At 42.0% G+C, this 14,455-nt stretch overlaps 1 protein-coding gene across 1 annotated transcript in view; it reads left to right on the forward strand.

Annotated features, from left to right (window-relative positions):
- Positions 1-14,455, forward strand: part of FRK (fyn related Src family tyrosine kinase) — a 99,225-nt gene that overhangs the window by 62,760 nt on the left and 22,010 nt on the right. Inside the window, exons 4-5 of the mRNA XM_083174945.1 lie at positions 8,611-8,779; positions 12,921-13,079. Of these exons, the coding sequence (XP_083031071.1) occupies positions 8,611-8,779; positions 12,921-13,079 (328 nt within the window). The remainder of the gene's footprint in view (positions 1-8,610; positions 8,780-12,920; positions 13,080-14,455) is intronic.

Genomic DNA, 14,455 nt, shown 5'->3' on the forward strand with positions numbered 1-14,455 from the left:
CTAGGTAAATGTATAAACAGATATGTGGCAATCTTCCTGAAATCTGAAAAACTCTGCACTACAACCTAGAAATTTAAAGAAAACATGTGAGGCTGCAATGTTCATTCAGACCGGCTGGATACACCGTATTAACCTATGTATCCAGCGGGCCTCCCGCTGCAGCAGAAGACTATCCCGGTCACCCCCTCTCATGTTGGCAGGGATGTGGTCAATGATCTGTACTGGAGTGTGGCCAATGAATGGCCGAACTCCCTAAAGTGTCAGGGTACTGGCTGTTCAGTTCCAGAGATTTTGCCTTCAATGGAATGTCGTATGGTGGAACGGTGGGTTGCCATCCTTTCTTTCAGGGTTCTGGTGGTCTTCCCCACATACAGCAGCCCGCATGGGCACCGGATTATGTATATAATGTATGTGCTGGTGCACGTCAACACAGGTTTGATGGGGATTTTAACCCCAGAGTGTGGGTGGCAGAAAAAACTGCCCGTCTCCAGGTAGCTACAAGTGGTGCAATTTATGTACCTGTAGCAGCCTGTTTTTTAGATAGAAAATGGCTATAGCTCGGCTTCTTGAACCCCGTGATGTCATTCCTGACCAACCAGTCTTTCAGATTGCGTTGTCTCTGAAAGCTGGGCAGTAACGAACTGTGGCTGAACGATTTGAGTCCCGGGTCATTACGGACCATGGGCCACAATTTTCTTGCTGTTTTTACGATTTCTGTGCTAGCACGGTTACATTTTTGAACTAAAGGAATTTTGGTGGTCATAGTTTTGATGTCGGCTCGTTTCGGTAACAGGGTCTTGGCCCTAGGTGTTGTCATCACCTTAGCTTTAGCAGCTAACAAATCAGTTTTATTGTACCCCCATGCCAAAAATTCGGTTATCATCAGCTCTATCTCTTTTTCCGCTAGATTTAAATCATCACAGATCCTTCTCACCCGTAAAAATTGTGAGAAGGGGAGACCCTTAGTAGTGGCAATCGGGTGTTGACTGGCACAATGCAACATTGTGTTCCTGTCAGTCGTTTTTTTGTACAGGCCTGCGGTAAGCTGACCATTGTGGAGTTGTATGACAACATCTAGGTAATGAACCGAAGTCGGACTGACATCATAAGTAAATTTGATAGTGCTGTCTAATGCATTTATATGTGTTATCAGATCAGCAAACTCCTGTTCATGACCTGTCCAGATTATTAACAGGTCATCTAAGGCCACTCCAACACATATAAATGTTTACCCTTAAACCACTGAAGTGTTGCTTTAGCAGTACGATTTGGGTCATTGTCCTGCTGGAAGGTGAACCTCCGACCCAGTCTCAAATCACAGGCAGACAAACAGGTTTTGCTCAAGAATATCCCTGTATTTAGCACCATCCAGCTTTCCCTTAATTTGAATCAGTTGCCCAGATCCTGCTGATGAAAAACTCCCCCCAGCATGATGCTGCCACCACCATGTATCACTGTGGGGATGGTGTTCTTGGGGTGATGGGATGTGTTGGGTTTGTGCCAGACATAGCGTTTTCCTTGCTGGCCAAAAAGTTAAATTTTAGTCTCATCTGACAGAGCACCTTCCTCCATACATTTAGGGAGTCGCCCACATGCCTTTTGGCAAACTCAAAATGTGCCTACTTATTTTTACCACTACATAATGGCTTTTTCTGGCCACTCTTCCATAAAGCCCAACTCTATGGAGTGTATGGCTTATTTGTGATCCTATGCGCAGATACACCAGTCTATGCTGTGTAATTCTGCAGCTCCTTCAGGGTTAGCTTTGGTCTCTGTGCTGCCTCTCTAATTAATGCCCTCCTTGCCCAGTCTGTGAGTTTTGATGGGCGGCCCTCTCTTGGCAGGTTTGTTGTGATACCATGTTCTTTCCATTTGAAGATGATGGATTTGATGGTGCTCCAGCGAATCATTAAAGGTTTGGATATTTTTTTATAACCCAACCCTGACTTGTACTTCTCAACAACTTTGTCTCTGACATGTGGAGAGCTTCTTGGTCTTTATGGCGTGATGTCACTTGCTTGTTGCAGCCTCTGGGGTCTTTCAGAAAAGATGTGTTTATACTGACAGATCATGTGACACTTAGAATGCACACAGGTGACTTCATTTCACTAATGATGTGACTTCTGAAGGTAATTGGTTGCACCAGAACTTTTGAGGGGCTTCAAAGCAAAAGGGGGTGAATACATATGCACATGCCAATTTTCAGATATTTACTTTTAAAAATTATTTTTTTATAAAACAAATTTCTAATTTTACTTCACCAATTTAGACGTTTTTGTGCAGATACATCACATAAAATTCAGATAAAAAAAAACATTTAATTTAAATTACAGGTTATAATGTAACAAAATAGTTAAAAAGCCAAGGGGGTGATTACTTTTGCAAGGCACTGTATATGCACATTACATCAGGTCAGGAAGTACTGTACATAGATCTGTGAGGTTAGCAACCTAGAAAAACACACAATGCAAATACTGTATATACTACATAGTAAGCTGCCAGCCACGGCACCTCGCCTCTGGTCGTCATACGATGTATGATAATAGCACCTATAGCTATTAGTATAGCATAGATTTATGTATTTCAATAATGAGAGCCAACCAGTGGCGCCACGAGGGGGGTGGATACTCTTTACCTTGGCCCGGGTCTGATGGAAGGGCCCAGGGCCCGCTACCCCTCCCCTATTACAGAGAGCCGGGCTCCTAGAGAAGAACAACAAACTGACACCGCAGCAGCAGCATCTCTCCCCAGTCCAGCACACCTTGCTCAATGCTGTTTGCTGAGCTGGGGAAAGAGGCAGCGGCAGCTTGTCTTCTCTCATCCTGCGTGGGTATGCGATCACACACACACGCACCTTGCCGCCCACCGGTATAGACACCGGCACCCCTTGCGTGGCACATGCCCGCACAAACAATTTTTTACATGGGCACGGCCATGCCTTATACATTGCCCACGACCCTCATATTACTGTTCTGTGGGAAAATGTCAGCCTACCATTACAATGCAGTACCATTGTGTTTTGGAATATAGGATGGTGAAGTTGTGACCTGCTGGGTGGTCTGGAAACTATGACAGTTATCTGCAGACTCCCACTAATTTGGGATTTTTAGAAATGTTACTGCTAAGGGGGTGAAAATGTACCAAATGTTCTACCCCATAAACCTTTGCCCAGATGCAACAACAGCTAGTATCAGTTTATCGGTCCATCGTATGTGCATTAAAGGAAAGTCATCATCCAACCTGCGGCAATCCAGCTTTTGTGAAACTACACATCCCAGGATGCCTTGCCATAGTTTTGCTATTAGGGAATGCTAAAACCATGGTATAGCATATTGCAGGGCTAGGCAACACCGGAACTCCAGATGTTAGTGAACTACACATCCCAGGATGCTTTGCATTAGTTTTGCTATGTGGCCATGCTGAAACTGATGCAAGGCATGCTGGGATGTGTAGTTTATCAACATCTGGAGGGCCGGTGTTGCCCAGCTTTGGCATACTGGGATGTGTAGTTTCACAACAGCTGCAGGGCCGCAGGTTTTACATAACACATAACAGAAAGTGAAGTGGTCAGAAATGCTACTTTTTCCATGCACATTTCTCAATGTTCAATAATTATAATGTATCAAAATATTTCCTTTAAATACTTCTATTGGCACCAAACCACAAGACAAATGTCTAAACAATACCTAGATATACAGCACCCAAATTGTGTCTACTTGTGTAAATGACACTAGTTGGCAACCAGGTATAATATGTTAATTCTGGAAGTGACTTTTCATGTTTAATGAAGATGGACTATCTTGATGAAAAATTTTTAACATTTGTGAGACTGATTCAAACATAAGTTAAGAATGCAATATAGTACGCTTAAATAGAAGATATAATACTGTAACTGCAGTTCATTATAATTTAAAAAATTAAGAATATCCAGAAAAATATTATAATATATAATATAAAGTCAACAAAATTAATAAAATAATTAATTGTAACCTGTCAACTACAAAGAGGGATAGGGTGTGTGGTGAAACACTCCAGTTAAGCAATGTTACTGCAGGTAACACAATCAGCAAAGATAAAACTGTTAGTATGCCGCCTAGAATATCAGAGGAAAATGAGGTAGATAGATACAGTATATTGCAAAGAAGAATATTTTACAAAACGTGACAATGTAGTTTCTTTGAAAATGTCCATGTATTACATTTTAGAAGATGATCTTACTATACAAGTGCCATCTTGTGGGCAGATGCAGCAATGGATCTAACTCTTCCCATGGATACTGTAGGTTTAATTCTCCATATCTCTGCATTATACAGTACATGGCTTTCCTTCCTCGCCAGACGTTCATCATCTGCAAAACTGCTGTGTCAGTCCCTGCATTGGTTGCCGGTATTCTACCATTTTCAATATAACTAACCTTTACTTGTACCATATTGCCCCCACACATATCTCTTCACTTATCTTTAAATTCCTCTCTACCCGACCTCTCCGCTCTGCAGAATATCTGATCTGCGACTCTCATCCACACATTACCCACTCACGATGATAAGACTTGCTCTCCCATCTCTCCCATCTCTTCCAGTCTCCAAACCTTCAAGTGTTTTCTGAAAACTCATCTGTTCATTATGCGGTCAATAGGTCGATCACTATTGGTCGACAGGCAAAAGGTTGACTCATGAAAAAGGTTGACATGCATTAGGTCGACATGGCCAAAAGGTCGACACATGCAACAGGTCACATTTTTTTTTCATACTATCCAAGTGGTTATTGAGACAGAATATAAAAGTGTGCTGAGTGTAGCATGTCATCATACCCGAAGCATGGTGAGTGAAGCGGTACACTGATAGGGTGTCCATGTCAACTTATGATGACATAGACAACAAGAAAACATGAAAAACTCACTTCCACCTTTTTCATGTCAACCTATTGCTTGTGTCAACCCTTTGACCATTTCAACCTAATGCATGTCGACCTTTTACATGTGTCAATTGCCTGTCGACCAATAGTGGTTGACCTATTGACAATTAAATTACTGTTGACCCTATCACCCATACCCATCTGTTCAGGCAAGCTTATCAAATTCCAGAACCAATCAAATACGTTGCCCATAGCAACCAATCAGATTCTATCTATTATCTTCTATAAGCTGCTAAATAAGTAGAATCTGATTGGTTGCTATGGGCAACATCCCATCTTCAATAGAACTTCTATTTTAGTAAATTTACCCCATATAATTATAAGCTATTCTACCCTAACTTCCTTATATACATTCCACACGTCCTCATATTTTATCTTTCTTCACTTGCAAATCCTCCTGACACCTGGCCAACATTGCTGGGTGACCATATCATGTATCCCATTAAGAACCTTTGCAACCTGGCTGACCATTAAGCAATAGGCAGAACGTATCCTTATGTATCAATACCTATGTCCTTATAGATTGTAAGCTTGCCAGCAGTGCCTTCCTACTTCTATGTTTGTCTGTTAATACCCAGTTTTGTTTTATTGCTGTTGCTCCAATTGTACATTGCAGTGGGGTATTGCTGTGCTATGTAGGAAACTGTTAGACAATAACAGATACCTATACCAGGGCTGGTAAACTTCAGCCTACTGTCCCCTATACCCACTTTATAGTCCGTGACATGAAAGTGTGGAGGCTGTGTTTTATTAGTACTAGAGCCACCACCTGTATTAAGTAGATCAAGGATGTCTCTTAAAGCTATCCTCAATACTATTATAGGCAGAGTTATTGAGGCATAATAAATGCTGAACCCTATGGCATATGGAGGATCATGTCATATATATATATATATATATATATATATATATATATGCAGAAACGGGGCGGCACTCCAATAGATACAGTAAACCAAAAAACTTTTTAGTTTTTAATGGTGCAGGTGATGGCAACGTTTCGGGGCAGCGCCCCTTTCTCAAGCCGGAAAAAACAACAAGCAACCATCTTGTTGTTTTTTCCGGCTTGAGAAAGGGGCGCTGCCCCGAAACGTTGCCATCACCTGCACCATTAAAAACTAAAAAGTTTTTTGGTTTACTGTATCTATTGGAGTGCCGCCCCGTTTCTGCATATAATATTGGGCAGGAGTCATCCTACACCAGAGGAAGGCACCCTAATCATCATTTATCAGCAACACGGAGTGCCGGACACCAGAGATTTATATATATATATATATATATATATATATATATAAATAATAGACGGGTAGTCGGCACTCAGCTCCTTAGGTGATTTTGGCCCTGTACCATCAGCAGATTCCAGCACGCCGGAAAAATAGATATATGCACAATCCAGTGGCGTAAGTTTACACACACATATATATTGAGAGGGAGAACACATACAGTATATATTTCAGAAATCAGCTACAGAAGGGATAGCAATGGCTTTCAATTAACTGATTCAAACTGGCAGGGGAGAAGAGGTGCCCCCTTGGGAGCCCGGCGGCAGATGACTCCATTGCCTCCCAGAGTTCTGCCCCTGGCACAATCGTATGTGGCACTGGGGACTACCAAATAACTCAACAACCAGCTTAGTAGTTGACGTTTCAGCCTTTGTGTGAGTTATTTGCTAGTCCCCAGTGCCGCAGACGATTGTGCATACATATATATATATATATATATATATATATATATATATATATACACACACACACATTCGTCTGCGGCACTGGGGACTATATATATATATATATATATATACACATATACATACTCCGTATGTCGTCACTCTCTGGGATACACTAATTACTTGCCGGGTGCCTCCTGAAGATCCTGAAGAAGCTTCAGACCAACATCTGACTTTCAAATATAACAGTCACAGCAGTGGCACTCCGGACGTCTGTAAATGATCATTTACAGACGTCCGGAGTGCCACTGCTGTGACTGTTTATATATATATATATATATATATATATATATATATATATATATATATATAGTACTGGTTCCTTGAGACTTATGGCAGGGTCTGCAAGTAGGAGGACGTCCTGAAGAAAAGGCTGACAGCCTTGAAACGTCGACATATGACGCTGCACTAAATATCTGCACCCAATAAAATGGTTTGAGTACCAGAAGCCTGATGAGTGCCGCCTCCTACTTGCAGACCCTGCCATAAGTCTCAAGGAATCAGTACAGTACAAATATCTGGGAAGGCACCAGGCAAGTTGCATTTATATCTGGAGTGCCAAACACAGTGTGTGTGTGTGTGTGTGTGTGTGTGTGTGATATATATATATATATATATATATATATACATATATATATATATATATATATATGTAGCTGGCAAAAAGGCATCACTCTGAGACTCAGTAGAATTTCAAAAGCTTTATTGCGTGGTAACCGACACCAGTGTTTCGAGCTGGAAGCTCGTCCTCAGCTCGAACCCTGAGGACGAGCTTCCAGCTCGAAACACTGGTGTCGGTTACCACGCAAGCTTTTGAAATTCTACTGAGTCTCAGAGTGACGCCTTTTTGCCAGCTACCTGCATTTGGTCTTCACACCTGGGAAGGCACCGGAGAGCAAGCTGCGGTTCTAAAAATTGGTGGAGTGCCGGATTTATCTTTTTGGATATATATATATATTCAGCAAATGTGGAGGTAACCTTGCGGGCTCCAACAAACGGCACTTCAAGGTTACCTCCACATTTGCTGATTGTACTATTCCTGAAAAGGCACTCAGGTCCAGTAACCCTGTCAGACCGAGGATATATATATATATATATATATATATATATATATATATATATATATATATATATATATGTGTCCAAAGTCTGCCGGCACTCAAATGGTATATAAGTAACTTGCCCCAGAAGGCAATAATATGTCAGTCCAATGATTCCCCATGGACGGGAAAAAAACGGCACTCTGGAGATGAGATGAGAAGTGATGCAAATAAAATATATTGCGGGTTCGGGAACGTTTCGGGGTGTTATCCCCATCATCAGCCCTACCTACAGCAATCAGACATACAAACATGTTGGTGTATCTCGGAAGTAGTCACTGTCCTCTTCCGGCTGACGCCAACACAGTCAGGTTGCTAAGCAACCTGTTACTTGCATGTTACTGCCCGGAAGCAGTACCTGGAGCCTCCTCCGATCTGTTACTTACGGAAGTCCTGTAATCGGCTGCGCCCGGGGCTGGCTAAAAACATAAACAAACAATCCAGGTGCTCACCGTACAGGCCCTGGGGTTACGATGCGAGGATGGCATGACAACGCTACCATTAGCGCAATGCCAAGCCCACATCACATCACCCCCCATGCCCGTCACAGCCCTACACACTGGATATAAAGGTATACATACAGCAACACATCATACAATATTGAATCTTACACATCTTAAAACATTAGACATTAAACATTCACAAGACATATGGAAATATGAGCAAAACACGAGGATTAGTGAAAAAGAGTGAAAAAACACAGGAAAATTAAATAATGCCCCTTTCAGACCGCACTAAAAAAACGGTATAGTGCTTTTAGCAACAAATATATATATATTTTCACTCTCTGGAATGTATGTTTTTTGGAATAATTTGGATAACTGATATTTGGATAAGGGATACTCAACCTGTAATTATTTTTCTTTATACCAGACAGAAGTTCCATTGCCTCCAGATCTGTGTTACAAATATGCAGATCAATGGGAAATTGACAGAAAATCTCTGAAGTTTTTAAAGAAGTTGGGACAAGGTCAATTTGGTGAAGTTTGGGAAGGACTGTGGAACAATACTATATCAGTGGCTATCAAAACTTTAAAAACAGGTATGTAGCTGCAAAATTTCAGTGCTATACTAGCTGTAGTTTTTAATGCATGTTGAACATTCCCACTAGGGATGACAATCCCGGGTCATTTTTTTAAATCCCGGGATTGGAATCCCTAAAAGAAATGTCTAATTTGTGGGAGCAGTGGAGCTGGGCAGGCGGCAGCAGAGTGGAGGGAGGCGGCGTGTGTGATGCTGGAGACGCTTGTGTGTGGCCGGGAGAGGTTGTATAGTTTAAAGTTCTGGCGGCGGAGGCACAGCAGTTCAGCCTGCGCAGTGTGACCTGGTCATAGGTCACGGTGCGTAAGCCGCCCGACGGGTCGGGGACAGCCGGGCAGCATCTAAACGGTGCTCAATCTAATCCCAAAATCCCGGGATTGGACACTCCAATCCCGGGATTGAAATCCCGGCCATTTTGGTGCTAAATCCTGGAATCCTGCCGATCCCAATCCCCGAATTGGCCACCCTAATTCCCGCTCCTTTCAAAACTTGAATACAAACATTATATTGGTGGCAGCAAGCCCAAAAAAATAAATAAATAAATAAAAAAAAAAAATATATATATATTATATATATATATAATGCTTTCTCGAACAAGACTCGAGAAAGGTCATTTACAAACATCAAAAACAATGCACACAGGCCTTTTTTCTAATCGCCCCTCGCTCCCCTAGCGAACACGCTGTGGCGAGCAACTGTAACGTGCAGAGAGAGTTAGATTTGGGTATTTTATTGTTTCTGTGCAGGGTAAATACTGGCTGCTTTATTTTTACACTGCAATATAGATATCAGTTTGAAGTACACCCCCCACCTAAATCTTCTCTCTCTGCACATGTTACGTCACCCCACCTGCAGTGTATATGGTTTTGTCCATTAGAGATATATTGTGCCTTTCCAAGTGAATCAGAATATACACCATAGTCCGTTATGCACATGTGCAGCTGCATGGTGCGAGCGGGCGCAGCAAACTGCTTGTTCGTCCTCCATTTCACACCTAGCAGTGGGGACGGGGGTCAGTGGCAACAGGCTGCGCCCATGGGAACACCCAGTGTTTCATGGGCGTTCCCATAAAAATACTGGGCATTTCCATGTAAATGCGCCCATGACGCGGGCGCAGGGGGGTGGCCGCTGATGTCAGCGGTTCTCAGCTGCCCGCCCGCTTCCCATACAGGGCGCCAGCAGATGTTAAGCTGTGTACACACGGTGAAATATATTGCTCAGTGACCAGTTTTCATCAGCGACCAGAGATAGGTCTCTGATGAACAGGAGACTCTTCCAGGGGAGCCTCTAGCTCCTGCAACCAGCGACCATTAGGGGGATGAACACAAGAGTATGCACCCGGAGATTTATCGCTGCAGCACAAACAAATAACTGGCAATATGGTCGCTCAGCGACCATATTGCCAGCAATATTGCACCGTGTGTACACAGCTGAAGACACCAGAGAGGTGTCTTACATGTGTGAGTACTGTAGAAATCATTTAAACCACATGCAAAGCTGCACATTTTGAAGCTTTTCATGTGGACCAGAATAAGGTCCATAATACTGAAGTTTTAGGGCCTAATTCAGAAAGGATTGCAAAGCACAGTTTTTTTTCTATAGTAGCCAAAATCATGCTGCACTGCAGGTAAGAAAGCTGTAACGTGCAGAGAGAATTAGATTTGGGTTAGGTGTGTTCAAACTGAAATCTAAAATGCAGTGCAAATAAAGCAGCCAGTATTTATCCTGCACAGAAACAAAATATCTCATCCAATTCTAACTCTCTCTGCACATGTTACATCTGTCCCACCTGCAGTGTATCATGGTTTTGTCCATAAAAATTGGCATGTGATCAAGTATGACATGGGTGGTCCAGGAGGACACTCGTACCAGGCCCCAACCAGTTGAGGGGCCCCAAGGCTTTGAGGGACTCAGGGGCTATATGCATGGCTGCCTAGTGACCTGTTTGGCTACCGATTGCACACGACGCACAATGCTGTGCCCTCCCATCTGTCCTTCCCTATTATATTGCATAGTAAATATTAATGAACTGTTTTTTATTTCAAATAATAAAAAAAAAAACATTCAATATGCAATATAATAAAAATCTGTGTGCGATGTTGGAGGGCCCCAGAGATATCAGTTTCCCGGGCCCTAACATTTATTTTGCCGGCCCTGTGAATTAGGCCCTTAGGTAGTACATCAATAGCAAAGCCACACTGACATAAAAGAAAACCTAAAGTAACTAAAGTAAATTCTTCATGTCTGTAAAAGTCATCTAATAATATCAGAAGGAAGTTTTTCAGCATGTTTACATTCATTAAAAAGCTTGGATTAGAAGATGATGAAGAAAATCTATTAAATTCTTCTCAAGCACATGAAAGCACTCAAACTGAATATCTCAGATAGTGGGCCCACATACAGAGAGATTTGTGCCAGAGATTCATAATGGGAGATTTAGCATGAGAGATTTAAAATCTCTCACAGAAAGTGTTTGGCGACGTCAGGGGAATAAAAAAAGTATTGAAATGAAAATAATAGGTGGAAATAAAGCTTGTGGGAGTGTTGTCATCTTTGTCTATAATAGAAAAAGAAATAAATAATGTAACAAAATGGCGTGGGGTCCCCTCCATGAGCATGACCAGCCCTCGGCTCTCTGAGCCAAGTCCAGGTTTCTCGAAAATTTAAATAAGGTCCCCCGATATTCCAGACACCAGCAGCTGGGCTCTTGGACTGTTCCTGGTTTGAAAAATATGGGGCACAAAGTGAGTGTGGGTCCCCCATATTTTAGTGACCAGCACAAGGCACCACTAGCAAGGGGTGTAATGCCATAGCCAGGGGACACACTTGATGGGGCCCTGTGGCCAAAGCATTGCCCACCCTACTCAACCAGCCCAGGCCGGGAGTTTTTGGGGAGGTGGGGACCTGCCAAATAAAGGTATCCCTCCTCTCCAGAGCACCTCAGGCCCCCGGGGCAATCCCCCTCACCCCTGGGAGGTGGGTGCAAGGTTGATGGCCAATTTTACTGTTAAAAATCAGCTTTTACAGTGGGCCTACAGGTTCCAAAAAGCCTGCCTCACATACTGGTACTTGGGAGAACCACAGGTACCAGCATGGATATCATTAAAGACACACTGGTACCTATGGCCCCCTGTAAAGGAAATATTAAAATAAAAACACAAATAGGGGTTATAAAATATTTTTATTAAACTGGTTCCACCCCCAGGGCTTCTGCAGCGTCTTCAACTTGGGGGCTCTTTTGCATGGCCACCACCTTCCAGGGCTTCATCACCTTCATCTGTGTTCTTCACCTGGGGGCGGCAACCTTTTAAGCTCTTTTGCATGACCGCCGAACAAGAACTTGGTATCAAGGAGCTTTTCTCTGTTCCTTCTCTGCCGTCGGACTGCCTGCCCCGGTCTCAAGCTGGCTACACGCACAGTGATATTTAACCATTTTCTGAGCAATATAATATATAGTATATAATATATGAATATCGCTCGGTGTGTAGGGTCCACAGGCCAGAGCTATATGCCTGGCAGGCTGAATATGTCCTGCAGACTGTTTTAGAGTCCTGACACTTACACAGTATATAAATATGTAACTGATATATCCACAAATTACATAATAATCAGATAAAATGGAATGGGCTTACTGCAGCCAGTAGCTTGGGGGATCTGAGTTTGCATCTTTATGGACAAATCAGCTTGCTGTTTGATATTATCTGTGCCTGTGCATGGTAGAAAAGGTGAGCTGTAAGCTGAACCGTAAAAAGATGGCTCTGTTAAATCACTGGCTTCATATGTGCAGTAAGAAAGTGATTTTATTTAATGTTTTATTTTAGCAGAAACAGATAACTTGAAGTGTTAAAACGTCTTTGCTTTCTTCTTGTTCTGTTGTTATTGGGTTCTCCGTTTGATTTTTTGTTGTTGGGAAAAACTACAGACACATTAAAGGTTCTTGTTCCTCTAACACATTTGGCTTCCTCCAGTTACACATATTTCTACAGCTGAACTGATATCCTTTGATGACTTGTAAGATTTGTGACACTCTTCTTTTAGATTACGGAAAGAGAAAGCAATTTTAGCTATTCCCACTTGGTTGCTGTGTATATACTGTAAGAACAATTCTTAATAGCATCAGCTCTCTGTTGTTTTCTTTTCAGGATCTATGAATCCACAGGACTTTTTAAGGGAGGCGCAACTTATGAAGAAACTCAGACATCCGAGACTTATCCAGCTGTATGCAGTGTGCAGTATGGAAGAACCAGTATATATTATTACTGAGCTCATGAGACATGGAAGCCTGCATTCATATCTACAAAGTAAGCATGAATAAAATATGTACTGCATTCAAAAATATGGGAGACTCTTCACTACGAAGTAATTGTAATAGCCCTTTTATCCATAAAAAAATGCTGAAAAAGGGCTTATTACTGCTTATCCAAAATGTATAAAGATTCATACCGCAAATGGTAGAGTAAAATATTTTTTTCCGAAGAGCTAGAACCATGCCTCCACAATGATGTCACCTAACTCATAGGGTGATCGGAGAATGCGCTGTGTGTTATTATTCAAAAAGTATGAAAATCAGCCTATCTACCACTGCTTTCAAATAAAACACCACTGAGTGACACTACTTTTCCTTAACAAGAATCATTTTTAAAAAGGAATATTGTGTTTTGGTGGTTTCATAACATTATAGCCAGGATGTAATGGGGCCAGAAAAAGTTGTCCATCAGACTGTCCGACATTTCCCCGAACTCGGCCAATGTAATGGCGTGCGTCTCTATCAATAAAAAATGCTGAAAAAAGGTATAATTACTGCTTATCCAAAATGTGTGAAGATTCATACTGCAAACAGTAGAGTAAAATGATTTTTCCCGAACAGCTAGATCCATGCCTCCACAATGATGTCGCCTAACTCATATGGTGATCAGAGAATGCGCTGTGTGTTATTATTCAAAAAGTCTGAAAATGAAAATCAGCCCATCTACCCCTGCTTTTAAATAAAACTGAGTGACACTACTTTTCCTTAACAACAAGAACATTTTTGAAAAGGGGATATTGTGTTTAGCATAGCTTGTAGGTCCAGAAGGGAAGCTATATAATACATAAGTGCCTCAGAAGGTTCTGCGTATGGAACGTAAATATGATCGGCTTGCCTGAAGAAGTGAGCTTTTAGGGAACACTTGAAAGTTTGGAGACTAGTGGAGAGTCTTATTGTGCGTGGAAGGGCATTCCATAGGATGGGAGCAGCCCAATGAAAGTCCTGTCATAGTGAATGGGAGCTAATGATCCTTTCAGAAGAGAGACGCAGATCTTGTGCAGAGCAGAGTGGTTTAGATGGGAGATATTTTGTGATAAGTAAAGAGATATAAGCTGGTATGGTTAATAGCTTTATATGCTAGTAGAAGGGTTTTATTTTGAATACGGAAAAACACAGGTAACCAATGGAGGGACTGGCAAATGATGAGTGTCTTGCTATGAAGATCAGCCTAGCAGCAGCATTTAAAATGGATTGTAGAGGTGAGAGTCTGTTTTTGCGGAGACCAGTTAGGAGACTATTGCAATAATCAATGCGGGATATAATGAGTGCATGAATAAGAGATTTAGTAGCGTCTTGTGTGAGATAGGGTCGTATTTTGGATATGTTTTTTAGATGCATGTAACATGATTTGGAGACAGATTGAATGTGGGG

Source organism: Crinia signifera, chromosome 3 (genome assembly GCF_055691185.1).
Source record: "Crinia signifera chromosome 3, ASM5569118v1, whole genome shotgun sequence".
NCBI classification, from domain to species: domain Eukaryota; kingdom Metazoa; phylum Chordata; class Amphibia; order Anura; family Myobatrachidae; genus Crinia; species Crinia signifera.